General features: G+C 40.1%; 1 protein-coding gene across 2 annotated transcripts in view; it reads left to right on the top strand.

Moving 5' to 3' along the window:
* The window catches only part of LOC113937357 (SLX4 interacting protein), a 193028-nt gene that overhangs the window by 14729 nt on the left and 155568 nt on the right, over window positions 1–22731 (top strand). For both annotated transcript variants that reach the window (XM_027621549.2, XM_027621548.2), the window contains exon 2: window positions 4560–4615. In XM_027621549.2, coding sequence (XP_027477350.1) covers window positions 4589–4615 — 27 coding nt within the window. In that variant the 5' untranslated portion in view covers window positions 4560–4588. The remainder of the gene's footprint in view (window positions 1–4559; window positions 4616–22731) is intronic.

Raw genomic sequence — 22731 nt, 5'->3', positions numbered from 1 at the left:
TATTGTGAGTTGAAAAATGTAACCTTCACTGTAATATGGCCCATAATCTAATGCAGATATGGTCTGAAAGCCTTGCTGCAGCCTCCAGTGTGGTCCACCTGTCCTTCGGGAAAGGAAGGACATATGGGAAAACCAGTGTACAATTAAAAAATAATTTGATCACATGCTTCAGCTTGGTTAGGTACTTGCTGACAAAACTCTCTCCTTTTCTCTATCAGCTGAAGCACTTAAGCACCCTCCAGTGAGGGATTCCCTAAATTCTTGGCAGAAGTTATTCAAAACTAATTTAGTATATTTAAGGGGACCAATTTTGTGTTTATCAGGCTCAAATAACATAAAGATCTACCTAAAGTTTTCAGGGCAACCTTTGTAAATGTTGTTTTCAAACACATGTTCCTGATTCTCTAGGAACTTATTTTTTCCATTTACACCTATTTCTAAATGGAGTTACTAGATGAATGACCTTCATAATTTTTCTAAATCATATGCACTACATCATTCAGAGAATAGAAATGAATAATTAAAGTGATTTGGGGTTTGGATAAAGATGTTTTTGTCCATTAAAAAAAAAATAGAATCTGGTGCCTGGGTGGCTCAGTTGGTTAAGTGTCTGACTTTGGCTTGGGTCAGGATCCCAGCATTGTGAGACCAAGCCCCTTGTAGGGCTCCGCACTCAGCAGGGAGTCTGCTTCTCCCTCTCTCTGTGCCCCTCCCCCCGCTCATGCTCTCTGTCTCTTTCTCAAATAAAATCTTTAAAAAAAATAGAATCAAAGTTTATCACATTTTGAAAAAAAACATCCGATTTTAAATCATCACCATTGACTAAGTAGTTGTTAACACTCCTCAAGGGCCTACTGTTTTATAAAGGTTGCATCAGGGGTTTTCATATATCATTTTATTTAATCCTTTTGATAATTTTGAGTTAGGTATTACTATCCCTATTTTTTAAATTAGTAATCTGGGACACAGAAATAAGTTTTTCTTGTAATGAAACCAAGTATGCTCAAACCGCACTGTCCATTATGGTAGCCACTGACCACAGGTGTCTAACACTTGACATGTGGCCAGTCCAAATTAAGATGTGCTGGAAACAGAAAATACACACCTGATACACCTGACTTCAAAGACTAAGGTAAAACACTAAGAATGTAAATACTTTTTAGTGATTACATGCTGAAATGATAATATGTTGGATTTATTAGGTTAAATAAAAATATTATTAAAATGAATTTCCTCTGTTTTGGTTTACATTTTTATTAACTGCAACTGTTAGGAAATTGAAAAGTACATCTCTGGCTTGCATTCTGTTTCTGTTGTACCATGCTGCTGTAACATCTGTGCACACGTTGGAACGAGCAAATAGTTCCATGTACAAGACTTGTGAGTTATGGCCTCCTTTTCACCTCATTCCTTCCTCCAGAGCAGCTCTCTTCACCTTGCTCTTCATGTTGGAGCCAAGTTTAGCGTTTAACAATTGGTTCCATATCACTAAATTACTTGCTGTATTTCTGCTTAACTATTACTGTTGCGGTGGCGGTTGTAACTGTTTTATACTGATTTTAGGCTTTGCTTCTGAAACATCCCCTTAGCATTCAAGGGAGCTCTCGCTCAGTTTAACCTCTATGCCCCTGCCGTATAATATGCACATACACACATATTCCCATCCTTGTAATTTTGCTGTAAACGTAACATTGTTTAGGTCAAGATTCAGTGTTTGTTATCATAACTACACATGCTAGCCGTAACTGAGCTGTGTATGAAGTACTCTCTTTATTTTCGGCACAATTTTTATTTATCGTAGGATCAGTAATTGCCTAGCTTTCCATGTTCCTGTCCTAATTCAATCTCAGATTCTCCACCAGTTGTCTAAAGTGAGTTTTGCATGCTCACAGAAGCTTTTGAGGATGCATCTCCTGGAGACGTTGAAACTGCTATAGCCCCCACTCATGGTTCTCTCCTGGTCTAGCCCATGATCTCATTCAGGGATCTGCTTTCACCAGATCCTAGGATTTCCTCTGCCTTTTGCCTGTCTTCGCCTTCCTCTTTCCTGTATCTTCCTCTTTCTTGGTTAATTTCCTCATTTTGGTGAAGCACATCTTCAGTTAAGCTTCCTGAGAAAGGATGCATGGGACTTAAATTTTTTAAGACCTTGCATGTCTAAAAATGTCCCCTCCCCCTCATGTTTAAATGCAATTGGAGGTTGGAAACAATTTTCTTTAGAATTTTGAAGATATTTCTCTATTGTCTTTTAGTCTCCAGAGTTGCTTTGAGCCATTTGGAGCCAAACATTCACTGACCACTCCTTCCACCCACCTCCCACCCTCTTTTTAAAGATTTTTTTTTTTAATCTCCAATGCCTGATGTTTTACAGTGATATATGCCCTAATATGAGATGTTTCCATCTAACTTTCATGTATGGGTCCTCCTGTACTGGTCCTTTAATTTTTAATTTATTCTCTCTTATTTTTCATCTTTTTTGTTTTTGCTGAAGTTTCTGAATGACTTCCTGAACTTGGTCCTCCAGCACTTCTGGTACTTTTTTTTTTATTTCAGCTATCACTTTAATTTGTTTTCTGAAAGTTTCTTATTTTTTGTTATTGTATTTATTGCTTTATGGTTGCAATATCTCCTATCTCCCTGATAATAATGATAGTTTCTTAAAAAATGGTTTCCTTCTCCCTGCATAGTCTCAGTTTTGGCCAAGTAGTTTCTTTCCTGTTTGTTTTGTTTTCTTTCATGATAGAGTCTTTCCTTAGATAGCAGGTGATTCCTGGTTGTTTACTTGTATTCGAGAGTGGGGTATTAAAAAGATGGAAGGCAGTTCTCCATGCAGATATGGGACTTGTGGGTGTTTGCTTCACTTTAGAACCATCCATCTAGGCTGTTTCCTTGGGGAATCCCTGATGTCAGTACTTCTAGATCCTACCTTTTAGGTTAGTCCAGTCCCTGAATGGTTTCAGTCTCCTATTTGGAGAGGCTAGGCAGTGTAGAGGGGTGTATTAGACAAGGTTCTCCAGAGACCCAGAACCAAAAGAAGGTATATATAATTATTGTAGGAATAGGCTCATGCAATTATAGAGACAGAAGTTCCATGAATTGCTGTCTGCCAGCTGGAGAACAAGGAAAGCCTGTGTATAATTCATTCTCAGTCCAAAACCTGCGAACCAGGAGTGCTTAAGTCTGGGGGCAGGAGAATATGGGTGTCCTAACTCAGAGATTGCAAATTCACCCTTCCTGCACCTTTTATTCTGTTTGGGCCCTCAGCAGATTGAATGATAACCACCTACACTGGGGAGGGCCATTGGCCTTACTGAGTGCACCAATTCAAATCATGATTTCTTCCAGAAATACCCTCACAGATATGCCCAGAAATAATATCTTATTAGTTGTCTGGGCATCTCTTAGATAAGTTGACATAAAGTTAACCATCATAAGGGACATGCAGGTTGGGGAAGATGCCAATCAGTTTGTAAATGTTCCTTTAATTTTCTCTTTTTTCAGTAGGGTACCCCCTACTTTATGCTCTGCCTGGTGTTTTCCAGACCAGAGATCCTCTGTCTTACTCTCTCCAAAAAATAATTCTCTACCTTTCTGCAAGGGTGAGAGAGGGCAGTTGGCCTGGCTAAGCATAGTAAAGGGGAGTAGACTCTTGAACGATACAGGTTTGAACTGTGTGGGTCTACTTATACATGGATTTTTTTTTTTTTCAATAAATACAATACGGTCCTGGGGTGCCTAGGTGCCGCTCCCCCCCTGCTTGTGCTATCTCTCTCTCACTATCAAATAAATAAAGTCTTTAAAAAAATGTACTATACATGTATTGTCTCATGATTTTTGGAGGGCAGAGGCAGAGGGAGAATGAGAATCTTAAGCAGGCTCCATGCCCAGCATGGAGCCCAGCGTAGGGCTCAACCTCGGAACCCTGAGATCATGACCTGAGCCAGAGCCAAGAGTCGGACACTTAACCATCTGAGCCACCCAGGCGCCCCAATGGTATTAACTCTTTAAACGTCTGATAGAGTGCATCTGAGCCTGTGCTTTCCTTTGTTGGTGGTTTTTAAGTGGCTAATTCAATATTATATATATATTTCAATAATATATATATAAAAAAGTAGGCTCCACTCCCACCGAGCAGCCCAACATGGGGCTTGAACCCATGATCCTGAGATCAAGAGTCAGATGCTTTACTGACTGAGCCCCCCCAAGGCCCCCAATATTATATATATATATTTTAAGATTTTATTTATTTGAGAGAGAGACAGACAGAGATAGTGAGAGAGAGCACGAGCAGGAAGGAGAGGGAGAAGCAGGCTTCCCGCTGAGCTGGGAGCCCGATGTGGGGCTCCATCCCAGGATTCCGGGATCATGACCTGAGCTGAAGGCAGATGCTTAATGACTGAGCCACCCAGGCGCCCCAATATAATATATTTTTAAGACCAGTTTTAAGTAAACATTTATCTTGCAAATACTGTTATTTGATTAGTCAACCTTTCTCCTATATATTATCCAAATAGAGATTTTGATATACCTACTTGTAACTTTTTTTCTTCTATTTAAAGGTCTGTAATTACTCTGGAATCAGTAAGCCATGGCGTCAAAGAAATTTGCTGTTAAAGTAAGTAGTGCTTAATATTCTTTAAAATGGTTAATTATTTTCTAATATAACTGAGTTCTGTGTTCATTGACAGTTGAAGCTCTGAACTTGCCTTCTACTCTTTAAATTAGTGTCTTTACTGAAAACCTTAGGTGATTGAAGATTTGCATGTTAAGAATGGGGGGGGAGAAAAAAATAGTTCATATGGTTATGGGAGTTTCTTGCTTCAAGTCTTCTGTAAGATGCCATTAGGTCATTAACTTGGTCCTTAATGTTAAAAATTGTCGTTCACATACGTATGTCCGTGACATGATTTTTGATAATGACAAAGCAGATAAAAATGAAGTAGGCAGCAAATGCTGCAGGTGGGTGAATGCCAGGAGAGAGGTCTCTTGCCCAGCTGCCCTCTTTTGTTTTCTTTTTATAAGTATCTCTTCTCTGTCCCTTGATGGCTGAGGCTGAGACCTTCTCAGGTGTGGGGGGAATGGGAGAACTATGTGTGAAGGGTGGTGGGAAAGGAGAGGGGAAGAATTGATAAATAGTGACTATGAGGTGTCTGAGATGCCTTCACCTATGCTGGCTGTTGAGGACATTTTTTCTGTGCTAGTGTTAGATTAAGTAGGTTCAAAACACCAAAACAGACAAATTACAATAGTTAACCAGATCAGATACTACTTAATATTGTAGTTATATCTTATTTTTACCAAGTCCTGGATTTACAACGTATTTATAAATTTCACTGCTTATCCACGTGTTTTGTAGTATTTCTTTTTATGAGAGATTATAAGTGGTGAACTTTCATCATTTGTCTTTCTAAAAAATGTAGTTTTGTCTTAACTCTAGAAAGTTGGTTATAGAAGTCTAGGTTGAGCATTATTTTTCCTTGGCGTTTGGAAGATATTTTCCATTGTCTTCTGGGATCTGTTATGGCAACTGAGAAACTCTGTAGTTATTGACTGATGTTTAAAATCACCTTAAAACTTAGTAGCTCAAAACACAAGCCATTTTTTTCTCTCTTGTGATTGTGTAGGTTGCCTGGTATCATTTGGGTCATTTCTGTTTTTGATGATGGCTGGGGCTGCAATTATCTGGGACCCCAGTTCAGCTGGAACATCAAAGATGACATGCTCACACGGCTGTCCCTTGATACTGGCTGTGGTTGGGAGCTCACCTGGGGCTGGTAATTGTTGCCTGTCACTTCTCATTCACATGGCTGCTCTCTGTGGCTTGGGCTTCTCCTAGCATGGTGGCTGAGTTTGAGGGATGGTGTCCCAGAGCAAGAGTTGCTAGAAGAAAGAAGAGAATTTGCCAGTTCTTTGAAGGGTTGGGCTCAGAAGTCTCACTTGGCACTTATACTACATTCTGTTGGTCAGAGCACTCAAAGGGCCCAGGCCAAGGGAAGCTGCAGCTTTTGATGTGAGAAGCAGCATGTGCCCACAGGGAAGCGAAGATTTATGGGCGGGGGGGGGGGGGGGGGGGGGGGGGGGGGGGGGGGGGGGGGGGGGGGGGGGCGCATCTGTGGAGACTAGTAACCACAGAAGTCTCTCGCCTGCCTCATTGTGATTTCTTTCTTGGTTATCTTGGTTATCAACTTTTTTCTTTCTAGCTGCTCTTAAAATTTTGTTTTTGGCTTTGATGTTTTACAATTTCACTATGAAGCCTGAAGCCGTAGACTTGTTTTAATTTATCTGGCTGGGGATGCAATGCATATCTTTATTTGAAAGATGCAAGTCTTTTTTATCAGTTTTGGAAAATCTCAACCAATTTCTCTTCAAGTACTGCCCTTTATCCTGTTCTCTTCTTCTGGAACTCTTATACTAAGTTTTCTGGGTAGTCTCATGTAATAGTTTCTTATGTGTTGCTAGGGTGATCTTAACTTGTCCAAGGTGGAGCTCCTGCAGGCTGTCTGCAGAGCTCTGCCAAAACTGGCAGTGGCCCAGTAGAGCAGACAGTTCTGGTCAATTGCAGGTTTTGGACCTGAGGTGCCTGGTTATGTCAGAGATGAGTCTCTTGATTTCTAGGCCATACACACTGATAGGGCAGATTCTGCTACCTTATTGCCTCATCTCACAGCCACACCAGCAACTTGGAACTTAGCTCCTCGATCATGCCAGACAGGAGAGTTACTCCAACCATGAGTATCAAATTAGCAAGTTAGGGATACAGACAGCATTCTGACATTATGTGGAAGATTGTGTGCATCACGTTGTGATTGTCTCTGTGCCTCTGATCACACAGGCAGGGGGCCAGTGCTTCCCAATCATGCAGCTTAGAAAGCACCATGAACCAAACATTGGGATCCCGTTCTGAATGTCTGACATCCTTCCTGCCAGATTGTCTGTGCTGGCCTAGGGTGTCATGGGCAGCAGGGAACCCGCACACCTGCCACAAGTGCTGACCTCACGTGCCTTTTCTGAGGAATGCTGCTGCAGTAGGCTTGTAGGAATGCCCCTTGGCCATTAGCCTTTTCTTGTTTCTCTTTATGTCTCTGTGTTGCATTCAGAGTGCTTTTTATTAAACCTCTTCCAATTCGTTAACATCTTCTCATCTGGATTTAATTTGCTGTTTAATCTGTATTTAATCTACTCTTTAACTTGTTTATTTTTAGTGACTATATTTTTCAGCTGAGAATTTGTGTTTGGTTTATTTTTTTTTAATTCAAATTCTACCAGTCCTTTTTTTATATACTTGCCCTATTTTTAAAATATGTTCCCATATCCTTTTATCTTCTTTATAATTTTACAGTAATTTGTTTCATAGTCTTTTGTAGATTGTTCTATTATTTCCATTATTATTTAGTAAGTGTGGAATAAATTGGTGATTGAAATTGCTGGATTGTTCATGGGTGTAATTTTTAATTGTGTGCTTATTTTCAGTCACATCCTACATGTGCATGTGTGCACATTCATGTGCGTGCGTGCGCACACCCACACACACACATACACACTCTAGTGCAATTGAGCAGTTTCTAGTTTACTTCTTCTGGAGCCACTGGCATTTCAGTGGTTTTGGACCAGGCTTCACATTAATTTCATGGCTTGGGATTCCACCACCTTGTGGGTAGTACAGCTTTGCAAGCCACAACGGAGTCTGGTGCAAGGTTGGTGTTTTTAGTATCTTCTAGTATTTTCCCTGCTGTTCTCCTCTCCCTTCCCTCGTGCTGAAGCCCTGGATGGATGGCAAGCTTCTGTGTTGCTTCCCTTGATCTGCAAGCAGTGATTTTTTTTTTTTTCTAGTTGCATTTTCATGAGGGTCACAGTTTATCAAGAGAATGCAGGAAAAAGCTCTATAGAATAGTTCCTGCTCCAAGAAATTATGGACCTGTATGAACCATGTATTACATGAGGACATCTGCATATCCAGTACTTATTTATCTGTCAAGCATTGTACAAAGAACTGAAGTTGAAGTTCTTTACAGTTCTGGCTTAACTGGAATGAGTTCCTTCCGAACTTTTCTACCCCTTTTGGGCATTAGGATCCCAGCTGTCCGCTATCCTGGCTCCCACATATTCTGACTGCCAGGCTCAAACCTTCCAAAAGGATGATTTTTTTTTCCTTCCCTCTCCCCACTTTATTGAGATACAATTGACATATAACATTGTGTAAGGTTATGGTGATTTGATAAGCATATGTGGTGAAATGTTTATCACAATGAAGTTAGTTAACACATCCTTTACCTCACATAATTGTTGTTCTTATGGTGCAAACATTAAAGCTCTACTCTTGTAGCACCTTTCTAGGATACAAGTATAGTATTGTTAATTGTAGTCATCATGCTATACGTTAGATCCCCAGAACTTCCTCATCTTGTAACTGGAAGTTTATACCCTTCGACTAGCATCTTTCTATTTTCCCCACCACTTAGCCCCTGGTAGCCACCATTCTATTCTATGAGCTTGATGTTTTTAGATTCCATATATATGTGAGATCATATGTATTTGTCTTTCTCTGACTTGTTCACATAGTATAGTGCCCTCAAAGTCTATGCATTTTGTCACAAGCAGCAGGATTTCTCTTTTTTATGGCTTAATAATACTCCATTGTGTATTTTCGCCACATTTCTTTATTCATTCATCCATCAGTAGACACTTAGGTTGTTTCCCTGTCTTGCCTATTGTGAATAATGCTGCAATGAACATGGGGTGCAGATGTCTCTTTGAGATAGTGATTTCATTTTCTTTGGATATATACCCAGAAATGGAATGGTTAGGTCACATGGTAGTTCAATTTTTAGTTTTTTGAGGAAGCTGCATACTGTTTTCCGTAGTGGCTGCACCAGTTTATATTCCCACCAATCATTCACCAGCCGCGGTTCCACTTCCTCCACATCCTCACCAGCATTCCTTATCTCTTGCCTTTTTGATAGTAGCCATTCTAGCAGGGGTGAGGTGATATGGTTTTGATTTGCATTTCTAAAGGAGCGATGATTAGTACTGTTAGGGGTTTGTTTATTTAGGAGTCTTTTCCCAAACGGAGAACCCTCTTTTGGCTTTGATTTTTTTTTCCCCCTGTAGTGTACTTGTTTTCTATTTTATGGATTTTTTTTTTAATGATTTTTTCCCTTATATTTTCTTTGAGCAAATTTGCTCTTCTCTGTCCAGTTTAAGGTGGGAGCTTAAATCATGGAATTTGAGCATTTCTTTTCCAATATATAAACACTTAAAGCTATAAATTTTTCTCTCTAAGCCTTTATTGCTTTAATTATATCCCTCTTGTTTTGTTAGAGATGAAGTTAAAGTAGAGATTTTGTTTGTCAAATAAACATATTTTCTAATTCTCACTGTGATTTCATTTTTTTTCTCTTTGAGAGAGAGAGAGAGCAGAGGGTGAGTGAGAGAAAATCCTAAGCAGGCTCCATGCCCAGCATAGAGGCCAATGCAGGGGTTGATCTCATGACCCTGAGATCATGACCTGAGCTGAAACCAAGAGTCCCAACGCTTAAATGACTGAGCCACCCACATGCCCCTGTGATGACATTTTTGATCACTGGGTTATTGAAATGTGTATTATATTGTTTCTAAGTATTTGGGAATTTTCTAATCATTTTGTTGTTTGGTATAATTCCTCTATTTTGGAAAGTGTTCCATAAGCACTTGAAAAATGTGATGGTTGTCAAGTGCATCTGTCATTTAGATCAGGTTTGTTAATTTTGTTGTAACAATCTAATTTTTTACAGTTTGTAAATTAGTAATCTAATATTTACTAATAGTGTTTTTGTATTCTTTGGGTAAATACCTAGTAGTTGAATTACCAGATCATCTGATAATTCTATTTTTAATTTTTTGAGGAACCTCCATACTGTTTTCCACAGTGGCTTTACTGGTTGCGTTCCCACCAGCAGAGTACAAGGGATCTTTTTTCTTCACATCCTTGCCAACACTTGTTGTTTCTTGTGTTTTTGATTTTAGCCATTCTGACAGGTAAGGCAGAAGAGAGACATTCTCAGAGATGCAAAGTCTAGAAAAATTTCCTTCTAATGTACCCAATTTTAGGAAGAATGTGGTTTTCCAAAATGAGAGAGTAAACAGAGAAGGAGTGAGTTATAGGGTCTGGGAAATATGGAATTTGGGAGGTGAGTGCCTGAGCAAATCCCATGGTGGTCAGCAGTGTGTCCTGCCTAGAAAGCAACCAGTCAGATTGGCACAGGACATAGGGTTCCATGAAAGGTGTCTCTCAACAAGAAATGAAAGGATGAAATACCTGATGTATTTGGAAGTAGAGAGGAGGTTTTCTTTGGTCTGTCAGAGAGTGTGGGAATGATTAGTGATAAGAATATGGGAAACTACACAAAAGAAAAATGAAGCAACTCTTCTCATCTTGTGCAAGATTAGAAAGTAAGCATAGTACACTACGTAGCTCAGCTTTGAACAGAGGGTACATTTCATATGTTGTGAACTCCAGCTGTTGGAAGGCTGGAGAAGGAGATGTGTGGGTGAGAGTTGTAAGCATTGTCCTCATTTTCAGTAGAAAGCATGTGAAGCTGAAATAATAAGAAATTGGTAGTAATAACATAGTATTTAGAAACATGATAGTAAATACCGGATCAAATAGCTGAAGTTTTCAGTGTGGTTGCTCTTGGTGAGAGCTGAGGAGGGTGGTGACAGGGTAGGGCAGAGGAGGCCTGTTTTTGATAAGGCATTTTAATCTCTGTATATACATCAGTATATTAATCAGTAATTAAATGAGTAAAGTTTAAAAGGAATTAACTTGAGCAAATTTTCATATAGATGCATGTAATTTTGGCTCTCTGGGTTGAAAAATACTTGGATAGAGCATGGTTTCTAAAGTAATAGAAAACCAGATGAAACCCAAATAGCTTGCCACTTGCATCTCAGTTGTTTATTCTGAGACTTTTCCTGGAATGGTATTAATTACCCATGCAAACAGCTTATCCTTCTTCAAATGCAGCAAAGTCTTTTGACCTTCCTGCTATAAGAGGGCTTTTTTTTTTTTTTTTTAAACCGCTGTGTTCCTGTCCTTGAACTCTTTCTTATAATTGTCTCCTAGTCCAGAATTCCAGGAAATGGCAGTAGTGAATGAGATGACAGAGTCCTTGGAACCACAGCTTTCAGGGTCTCTTGACTTCTGGGTCACTACAACTTGTGGCAGGGAGATAAGTCCTATACTTCCATGACTCCTTTCTCAGTTGGGTGTAGTGGTGACAGCCGACACACGTGTCCTCAAGGCTCCTTCGTGATCTTTTTTTTTTTTTTAAGATTTTATTTATTTATTTGAGAGGGAGAGAATGAGAGAGAGAGAGCACGAGAGGGAAGAGGGTCAGAGGGAGAAGCAGACTCCCTGCTGAGCAGGGAGCCCAATGCGGGACTGGAGCCCGGGACTCCAGGATCATGACCTGAGCTGAAGGCAGTCGCTTAACCAACTGAGCCAGCTCTGCACCCACCCCAGAATTTTAGCATTTCCAAAATTATACATTGTTTAAGTTTTATTGGACTGCAGCCGCTCCCATTTGTTTACATATTGTCTCTGGCTTCTTTTATACTATAGTGGCAGAGTTGAATAGTAGTAACAAAGACCTCATTGCCTGCAAAGTCTGAAATATCTATCTATATCAGTAAATCCTGGTTAAGATGTATAAATCTCTCTCTTAAAGCACATCTCAATTCCTGCTAGCCACATTGAAGTGTTCAGGAAGCACACATGGCTAGTAGCAGCTGTATTGGACCCCATGGGTCTAAATCTGTGCATCCTTCTGTGCTCCTACCTCCTTGCCCCTTGTCAGAGTAAGCTTTCAATGAAGTTACCTTGGGTTAAACTGGTTGCAAGGGTGGGTAAATTAGTGAGGCCAAGACAAGGCCATTTCCTTTGCAAGTGGAACCAAGAAATAGACATGGACATAAACTATTAATCCTGGACTTTTATCCATGTTTTGGTAAGAAGTTTTAGTTTTAGTAAGAAGATATAAGTAAAGAAATAAATAAGAAAATAAATTTGAATAATAACTTATGGTCGAAAGTGTCAAATCAGTATATATGGTGTTGGCCTCTGAAAGTTTATGGGTCCATCCCCTGCTTTAAAGGCATTTTTTAAAGTATGTAATGCTGCCAGGTCTCACTCCCGATAATAATTACATTTTAGGATTTAAAATTTTCAGCTCTGGTTCCAGCAAAGCAGTACTTTGAAAGGTTCCTACCTCATTGTCTGTCTCTGTTTGTAGATCATTTCCTCTGCTTCCTGCATCTGTTTTCTTGGATTAGTTAGGTATTACACCAAAGTCTAGAATTCTTTTGGCTACAAAGCCTGCTCTGCTGCTTCCCCTCCCCCCAATCTACTTTATTGTGGGTGGGAAAATTTTTGTTGGGAGGGCCTGATTAATTAGAAGGGATTCCTGGCTTCCCTAGCAGTGGCAGCCTGGGAAGATTACAGAGCCTGGCTTAGTGACAGGCCAATCTGTATTTAAGGAAAAACTCGGACCAGACAGATTTCCCTGGAATGTGGATCTGGCTTTGTCTTCTTTCACAGAGAATGTGTAATGACCCCTCCTCCTCCTTCCCACCCACTCCAGGAGACTTAAAGCTTTTACTTGTGCTGTTGATATTTGTCCACTCTTTATTCTGGGGAGGGTGGGGAGCTGGAGTTTTGGGGCAGGAAGACAATCATTTTCTGAATCTAAAGTAACAGGTTTAAGATTTTATTAATGTTTAGGAGGAGAGGAGAGATTTTACTTTTTTTTTTTAATTTCCCTGCATCTTTACTATCTGTATTTTTCTTTCTACTCCTTTGTAGCTATTATAGTTTTATGTACTGCTCTGAATTTCAGTTAACCTTAGTCTCTGCATTCTTTAGAACAACCACAAAAAGAGAAATATGTCCAAGAATTGACAGTAATTTCCCCTTTGTAGTAAAAGTAAAAGTGAAGAGCAACGCTTTGAACTTCTAGAGAAAGAGAGAAAGTTGAATAGCAAATGGGCTTTTGTCTTGCTGGCTTGCCTCAGTGAACCACTTCAATTCTGTGTCCTAGGTTTTTTAGTCTGCCTAAAGGGGAATGTGGTACTAACTCTTGTCATCAGCACTCATTTGAAAACTGATGCATTAACTTTATGTATGACATTAAAAAAAATTTATACAAATATTTTCATACCAGTTGAGTTCTAGGTAATGATTTTCTACAACATTTTAAGAATAAAACTGAAGTGTCCTAACAAATCACAGAAGTTTTAAATGGTTATATTCTTTATCAGAAATGAATTTGAGGGGCACCTGGGTGGCTCAGTCATTAAGTGTCTGCCTTCAGCTTAGGTCATGATCCCAGGGTCCTGGGATCAAGCCCCGCATCAGGCTCCCTGCTCTGCAGGAAGCCTGCTTCTCCCTCTCCCGCTCTCCCTGCTTATGTTCCCTCTCTGGCTGTCTCTCTCTCTCTCACATAAATAAAATCTTAAAAAAAAAAAAAAAAGAATTTGAATGAGGAGTGTGCAACCTTTATCCCTGGGAATGTTTTTACAAAGGCATTTGTGTTTATCTTTTTATCAAGGTAAAAAGAATTATCTCTGTATTTCTTCTCCTAATACTTAAACTCTTCATCTTCCAGTTCCTCCTTAATTCTGTCTGTTCGTTGGGAGAGCTTTAAGTTTTCAAGACCTAGAGCCAATAAGAGTTTGCCTAGTGGTAGATGACATGTTCCAACTAAAATAGGCTGCTGTTTTTCCCCTGTTGCATATTATCTGTTTTATTACACTGGCTGTGCTGGAAACTGTAGTCAACTAAATGTCTCCTGATTACTTGATAGACTCCAGATCAAATTCACCAAGTTCACCAATGGTCACCCAATTCCCAATTAATTTGCCTCAGGCTTAAAGCTCTTAAGTTCTTTCTCACTCAATAGGGCATTTGCCCTGAGTGTTGATGACTTTAAAACAAAGTTCTTGTTGGTTTTGAAATGAAACTTCCTTTTCCAAGTGTTCTCTCTGTCTTTCTGGCCAGACACCCAGTTTCTGGGCTTTCTCTTCCCAATCCCTTCCTGTGTGTATAAGCTCATGTATTCTTTTTTTGGATGATTAGAAAGTGTTTAAATACAGCCCTGGCTTCTCATCCTCTTTTCAATTTCAACTTTCCACCTGCCTCCATTAAATCTCTGCCTAAATTGATCCCTAAAACCTCAGACGAAGAATTCAGTGTGTCATAGTTTTCTTCTAAACTGGCTTTTGCGTTGAATATCCGTGATGCTACTCCACGCATCCCAAGCATGTCAAATTCTGATGTCTCCTTGTCCCGTGTTCATGGTAACCTGTATAATGCATCCACCCTCTGCAGAGTGTCTTGGGCTTGCTGCTTCTGTCTTCCTTTCTTACAAATTCAGCCTTTATGATCCTTGTGGTTTGTATTTCTTCATTAATCTCTGGATGATCTCTATTCCTTTCCTGCCCTGCCATTCCAGTTTATCTAGATAAGTGCCAGGATACTGTTTTCTTAACACCATTTTCATCATGTTACTTCCTTAAGTGATCAGAGTAACTCCTTTTGTTTAATGAGATCTGATCTGAACTCTCTGGCTAGATTTAAGGCACTCTGATAACTGTTCTCTCTTCCTCTTTAACTTTGACCCATGTTTCCATGTTGGAACTTGGGAACATGGCCCACCTATCCCTCTGTAGCTGATGCCTTTGCATTTCCTGCAGTGATCTAGCCTGTGGTTTTCTCTCTTGCTGTTCTCTCTTACCTTTTCTTCCTTAGTTTCTGTACAACAGCTTGTACCAGGCTTGATTAATGACTCACTTTTCCTTTGACACACAATCTAAACTTTTCTCACATTGATTATCCTTTTTTCCTTGGACTGCCGTGTGCAGCTTATGTTTTCTATATGATCACCAATTTTTTATATAAATGTTTACACAGGGCTTTGACAATATACTATCCCAGCCACATTCCCTAAGAAGAAGGACCTGTGCTTCTTTTGTATCCACACAGGCCTTGAGTAATCTGGAATATTTTTGAGGTGCTCAATATCCCCTCACTTTCCTTATTACAAAGATGAGAAGTTTCTTTCCTCATGGCTCATGGAGAATAGGGAAGTCACTTGAGCTTAGAGTTATTTCTTACTGGTGTTTTTTCAGTTCCAGACAGGGAATGAATGTTGTAATTCTCAATTCGTAGTATATTTCTTTTCTTAAAAAAAAAAATTTCATCTCGACCTCTTTCTCTTTTTAGAAGTCCACAGTTCCACTTTTGAAAATATTTTAAGTAATTCTTTTGAAATAGCCTCTGTCAATAGCCAAAATGACCATGTGTAGAGTTTGCTTCTGTAGGTCTTTTAGGAAAGTGAATTATTTCAGTATAATGTTAATTATTTGGACATTATTATATTTTATTTCAATTAGCACCTTAGCTTTAGTCCTTGATATTTTAATTTTTCCAACATACATGCATGTGCTTTGTATGTTACAACTTATTCTAGTGTAAAAAATAGATCTCTATTAGGGAACAGTAGACTCAGGATCTTTCACCAGATCCAAGAACTGAGTAAGTTCCTTGGATTCTCTCTGAAGGCTGTAGAGGGCATCATTGTTCTGTGTTTCGTTAAGTACGTGTGTCTGCAGAGGTTGTGATTCAAGGAAACACAGCAACTAAAGTGCTTTTAAAATCGCTGGCTCATTTCTAAATTATCATGACCTCCTAAATGCGGGTGTTTGTTGGCCTGTTCTCATCCGTAGCCTGTTAGGCCTCTGGATATTTAGTTTGCTCTGTCTTATCATTGTCCTCACCAGGAAACAAACACCACCATTAATGGCAGCAGTAGAAAACAATCACGACAACCCAAACTATCCAAAGTGGCCTCAGAGAAAACATTCATAGAGTGACATAAGATGGCCTCTGGTGTGCTTCCTTTCCAGATTCAGGAACCGGAAGTGATGGGATGAGCGTGAGGATCCCCCTTGTCCTTGGAAAGCTTTGGCAGCCCGGCCCAGCCCTGGTCCTAGCAGTAAAGGCTGGAGGGTTTGTTGGGAGTGATACTAGTCCTTGAGGCCATGGTGTTACTACACTTACTGCTCTTCCTATTCACCTTCCTTATTGCTATCATCACTGTTCCTTTTGGGGATGCATGGTTGAGGAGGTGTGGCGGGGGACTACAGAGCCTTCTTGCATTCTTCAGTCCCTGGGAATTACATGCAGATGACATTCCGCTGAAATAGCTATGTGTGCAGCAGTCCAGTCAGCCAAATCATGGAAGGGTGTACAGTGTTCGCTTACTGTCCTTTAAAAGTTTCTCTTGTAGTAATGTCTTGGAATACCCATGATTAAGTAATATAGGAAGCTCGGCCACTGCATATATCACCGTCACATGTGAGTAGCATGTGACAGTAACATTCTGATTTTAAAACTACAAGAAACATCAAGTAATGAGTTTTTCATGGTGACCCTATATACTCACACAGGCATGTGCTGTATTTTGCAAGTGTGGTCTGAGATGAGAAAGAATGTTATACTATTTGTTTCACAAAGGTGTAGTGTCATTATAGATGCTGGCAAGGCATGTGCCAGGCCTCATATCCCAGTTCCTCATTACCTGAAAATTCACTATATATTATGGATGATATTGAGGTCCTGTCTAGCCCTAAATTGCTGTGATTGGCTATATTGTATTCATATTACTTCAAGTTCTTTTATAGTATTTCTTGAAATTTATATCATCAGGTTTTTGAGGAGAGGATTCTAGAAGATGAAATTAGCATCGGACATTTAATCAGGTTTCCTGCATTCACATTATGGTTTCACTTGTGAAAATTGGATGATTTGGGGCAAATCCTTTTACCTCTCTGGGTAACTTCATTTCTTCAACTCTAAGAATAATAGCACTATATGTTTGACAGGGTTTCTTATGAGTATCAGATTTATAATAAAAGACAATGCTGTCAAAGTGTTTGGGGAAAATAACATTTTATACATGTCATGGCCCTCAGTGATTATTTTATGGTGACAATTTATACAGTAATAGAGGGACTTGGTGTCAGCATCTCACTTGTTCCTGGTCTCATAATTCTTTGAGTGAGGACTAGTCTAATTCTTTTCATATGGGAGGTGTCACTTAGCAAACTTTCATTTATGCTGGCATGCAGGGCCCTGGGTTAGGCACCAGAGACACAGACAGGGCTGATGATCACTCTTCCCTATCCTCAGGAGGATTTGCAATGAGCTGTAAATAGTGGTAGGTTTGTGGAACACAGATATGCCAGAGTGCCCTGCTTAGTTGAGTTGTGAACAAATGAGTACAGTAGTCCCCCTTTACCCATGGGGGGGTACATTCCAAGACCCCCAGTGGATGCATGAAACTGCAGGTAGTACTGAACCCTATATATACTATGTTTTTTACTCTATGTACATACCTATGATAAAATTTAATTTATAAACTAGGCACAGTAAGAGAGAAACAACAATAATAAAATAGAACAGTTATAACAATATACTATAATAAAAGTTATATAAATGTGTTCTCTCTCAGAATATCTTATTGTACTGCACTCATTCTTCTTGTGATGATGTGAGATAATAAATGGGATGAAGTTAGGTGAATGACATAGCATTAAGCTACTATTGGGCTTAAGCTACTACGTATTGTCAAAAGGAGCATCATCTGCTTCCTGACCTTGGCTGACCGTGGGTAACTGAAACTGCATAAGGTGAAACTGCGGACAACTACTGTACAGTGATTTTGTTCAGATTTGTTGTGAATGGGATGTTGTGGCAAAGCCATAGGTCAGTCAGTCGGTTTGGTATCCTATTTGTATTTCACTTTACGTGGTGGACTATAGTGGCAGGTGGCCAGGGCTAGAAGTCAAGGGGCTTAGATGTTAGCCCTTGCTATCCCTGACTACGGCCAGCTGAGCTCACCATATCTATAGCTGTGTAACCAGCCAGCCCCAAACTGCGTAATCCCATGGGTCAGAAAATCCAGCCGGGCAGTTTTTCTGCTTTACATGACATTGGCTGGCTCTCTTGGATGCAGTCAGATACCGACTTGGCTGGAAGTCTCAAGAAGGCCTCGCTCACATGTTTGGTTTTCCTCCACGATGCCCCCTTTCTTTGTTCACAGGATGTCTCATCATTCAGTAGTCTAGCTTGAGCTCCCTTACGCATGGCGGCTGGCTTCCCCAGAGAACATGGCAGTGGAAACTGCTAGGCTTCTTAGGGCTGTGTCTGGAAGTAGTAAACTGTTTCTTCCACCATATTTTATTGCTCAGCAGATCACAAGGTCAGGAGGAGAGGAAATAGGCTCTGCTTCTTGATAGGAGGAGCAGCGAACATAGAGGAGGTGAGGAATTGTTGATGGCCATCTTTGGAGATTTTTTACCAAAGTTCCCTTATCTATTAAATGAAGTGTTGAGTTAGGGAGTCTCTAGACATCCTCGCCCTACATTTTTATGATTCTATAAATTTTTATTTGAGGAATTTTTTGTGTATGTTATAGTGGAAAGAATTTGGTCTTTGGAGACAGAAAGGCGTGGATTTAAATCAGGGCCTTAACATTGACCTGCACTTTTGAAAATGACTTACTTTTTCTGAGCTTTTGTATTCATCTGTTAAATAGGGTTAAATGAATAGCTTTACCATAAATTCCCTTCTGGGATATTTGTCCATCATAGCACAGAATCATCCCTCAGAGAGTGTTAACATTCTCCTCTTTCTGTTCATGTTACCTGATTTGGGCCTTTTTCAAAGCCAGTAGTCGTTGAAGACACTAATTGCAGGTCTTTTTGTTTAATTCTAAGAGGAGGATGTTCAGGTATTTAATCACGTTTTGTGGGTGCTAGGATATTTTTGTGAGATCAGGAGCTCAGACAAGACTGTTCAGTTTGTTTAGCCATGTTGGTGTTATGAATTATCCCTAGAACACCACTGCTATTTAGAAAACATGCTTAAAAATAACTAATTTGAAAATATATTTTGGTCTGTGAACAGCCGACTTATTTGGCATTTTTACTATCTTCCGTCTGGAAGAAAGGAAGGAACCATGTGGGGTGGCCAGCATTCTGTCTGGTGGTTTTGGACTGTGAGAGGATCTCGCCCACGGGCCAGGACTGATAGGTGAACTGGGACATGTACTTCCACCGCCATGTGAAATGGGTCCAAAAGCTCAGAGACTAAGGGGAGTAAGAGAAAAGAAAGATTGTATTCTGTAAAGCACTGGTTCTCAAATTGTGTTCCTTGGACCAGCAGCATTAGCATCTCCTACACTAATGGCGCTGTGTATTTTTGTCGTGGTGTTATTGTGAAGGTTAAATGAAATGATTAATACAGAGTGCTTAGCAACAGTAATCACTTTAGTAAATATTAGACATTATAATGATACCATCATCAAAAGTGGTAATCATTTTGATTAATTTTTTCTTCTGGGATGTTTCGGGCAGCAACTTATTTTGCACTTCTTAAAGCTGCCAGAGTTCTTATTAGTCTTTTTTAAAGCTTTGCAGATGGTCTGTCAGTCTAGCAGTATTTCATGTTGTTAAGTAAATGAAGACTTGTTTAAGCAATGTCTCAAGGTACTTCTTACAAAAGCTCATAATTCTGAAGAAGATATTCCTCAGTCTAAAGTGATGTTGAGAAATCATATAACATAGTTATGCAAATAGGTTCAAAGCCCTAATGTTTGTGGGAGTCATTAATGCCATTTAATGAGTCCCCAGGCAATGTCTGAACTCTGGAGTTTGCTTTTAAGAGTCATTCTCTCTCTAGATCTCCTTTCTTCATTTTAGATCTCGATGTCCTTAAACAAAAGTCTCTGTGGAGGTTTTTTGTTTTTTTTGGTTTTTTTTTTTCCTTTTTTTTTTTTTCCATTTGTGGTCACATAAGGATCATGGTTAACCCCAAAAGGAAGGCCAGCTAGGCTGTGGGGGCCTGGGTTGGGGCCTGGAGCCTCTACACCTCAGCCTGCTGCCTTATTCACTTCCTCTTTTCTCCCCCTTACCACTACGTTTAAGCCAGATCCCAAAGTGAAAAGCAATTTATTTGTCTTTGGGGCTTGCTGATTCAGAGGCATGGGTGTTCTCTGGGATGTCACTGTCTGACCGCTGAGCTGTCAGCTTCCTTCTGGCGCCTCCTTCTAGGACTAGAAGTGATTGCTTTCCCCAAGGAAGCCTCGGGTTCAGGCCATGGCCAGTGATGGACAATTTTGCTTGTACTTGCTCATCTTGGCTTGAGTGTTGGTGCTCATTCTCTTGTTTTTTGCCTTGTCTGGGCCAGCATGTAGAGTGGCTCATATAGAACTGCTCTTCCCTTGGAGGATGAGATACTTAGGCAGAGCCAGGGGTCCCAGAGAGCATTCTGCTTAGGATTTTCAACAGTAGTCCCTGGGAGCATTCACTGTGTTCCATGGAAGGACCCAACTTCCCTGTCCCTGCTCCAGCTGAATGGCCCAGCTCCTATCAGTTTAATGTATTGAGGTTCTGCATAGAATTTAATGGGGAAGGGAGGCATTTTATGCACATTGAAGGGCACTGGTGTAGTCCAGCTCTTTCACAGAGGAGGTCAGAATCCCTGTGGAGTAGAAGATGAAGGTCTGAAAAGTTGCCCAAGAGAATTTTGTGCCCTAAGAAGAGAGTAAGGACTCTTGGACTGGTGGTAGTGAAGGTTCGTTGGAAGAAGAAACAAACCTGGTAGACTAGGGCTGAAAAAGAGTACTTTATGATAAGGGAGCAGAAATGTCTCAGAGTCTCCTAGCGTGAAGCTTCATGAAGGCTTGGAGACAGCTTTTGGCCACCTATGGCCCAGCTCCACCATGGGCCTTTCTTTGACAAGCAGGGCCCTGATCTCTGCATCTTTCTGTCATTCCCACTCTGCTCGTATCTTTCTGTTCCCCTGTGCACATTATAGAACATGACGGCTCCTCGCCTCCCAAGTGTGATATATTTTACAACTTCTGAAGTTGAGCTTGGGTAGGTATCCACCTTTGCTCCAATGACTGTAGAACAGGGGTGGGGTCACTTAGTACATATGTGGCTGTCCATGCCTGTACCTACCCTAGGGCATGGCGGTTGTCAGAAAAAGGGGCACAGAGAACCTCAAAAGTTATGCAGTAGTACTTAGGGTTTAGAGACTTTACTATAAAGTTTCTCCTTGGCAATCCTATAGACAAGCTTTCTTAGAGAACTTAATAATGAGTACTTAAAGTTTGTAAGAGGCCTCAGGGGCATCCAGGAGGTAGCTGGAATAATCTGACTCTTGAGAAGGTTCTCTTGGTTACTGGGGATGAGGATGATCATAATTAGGGCTTTACTTACAGTTTGCAACTTGCTTTATTGTTGGTATGCATATTGAGGTGTTTTAAGGTTGTTCCTATCCCGCAGTGTTTATATGTTATGGTAATTAAACCAAACTATTGCAGCAATCAAGAAAAGTATCAAAGAGGATGTCATTCCACTAATATTTCTGAATGTCTGCTCTACAGATGACATTGTGAGTCAGGAGAGGACCCAACCTTCAGTAGTGTGAATCTATCATTAAATCTTAAACTTCAGAGCACTGAATACATTCCAAAAACTCAGCTCTGAGTCTGCATATTTGATTTTGACTCAGCATTCCATTTGTACTTCCTCCAGTGTGTGAAACAACAAAAACTGAATTGTAGCTTTAGTATTTTTAATTGTCACCAAGTTATGCTGCTAGCCACTGTACAGAGTCTTTTAACAGCTGATGAAATGCTTTTTTAAAGATGGCCTGATGGGATCAGATGTTGCTGCATCATTTCCAATGCTGCCCGAGTCTGTTTCACTTCCCACAATGACAGATTCTCCATCTGCCATGACAGTGCATTCCTGAGCTACTGCCCCCTCACTGGGTTGGTGACTAGAATGTTTATTTTTAGGAAAAATTAAAATTATCCAGAGAAGGGTGTCTTCTGTAAAATTTACATGAATTAGCCCTTGACAGCAGGAATCAGGGAGGATTGTTGTGAGTGTGTAGACCTTAAAACACTTTTCATGGAAAATTTTTTAAAGCTACCAAAAGGGAGGAGTATAATGAACACTGATGTACCCATCACCCAACTTCAACATCGTGGACAATTTTAAATTAAGTAATACGCAAGTTGAAGGTTTAAAAAAAAGTGAGTGGTACCATGTGACATTAACACTTGTGTGTTGAAACTCAGTTTTCTAAATTTCAACACTGTTAATACTTTTTCACAAAATCAAAAGAGTCTTTGTTCTTTCCTTCAGTTTTCAGTTTAAATTCTAAGAAATATTATTACAAGTATATTAGTACAAGAGATCTTATTAGGATATTAATGTGGGTAGCCCGTGACAAAAGCAGCCACTAAAACTGTTGATTTTGGTTGTCTAGGTTCTGAAAATACCAGTATTCCTCAGATTTCTGATTTTGCTTTGAAGGGAATTCTTATTGGAGTGTTGCACAATAGTGACATAGACCTCACTGCTTTTCCTACCTATGGGATTTTTTTTTTTTTTAAGATCTTTGAGATTTATTTGACAGAGAGAAAGGATGGGAAGAGGGGCCAAGGGAGAGAATCTTCAAGCAGATTCCCTGCTGAGTGCAGAGTCCAACTTGGGGCTTGATCTCATGACCTATGAGATCATGACCCGAGCCAAAACCAAGAGTCAGACGCTCAACCAACCCAGGCGTCCCCCTACCTGTGGGATACTGATTCCTTTTCTCCAACATGGGGATAATGT

The sequence above is a fragment of the Zalophus californianus genome, chromosome 8 (assembly GCF_009762305.2).
Source record: "Zalophus californianus isolate mZalCal1 chromosome 8, mZalCal1.pri.v2, whole genome shotgun sequence".
NCBI classification, from domain to species: domain Eukaryota; kingdom Metazoa; phylum Chordata; class Mammalia; order Carnivora; family Otariidae; genus Zalophus; species Zalophus californianus.
The sequence above is the reverse complement of the archived record's forward strand: the minus strand, read 5'-3'. Positions and strand labels throughout refer to the sequence as shown.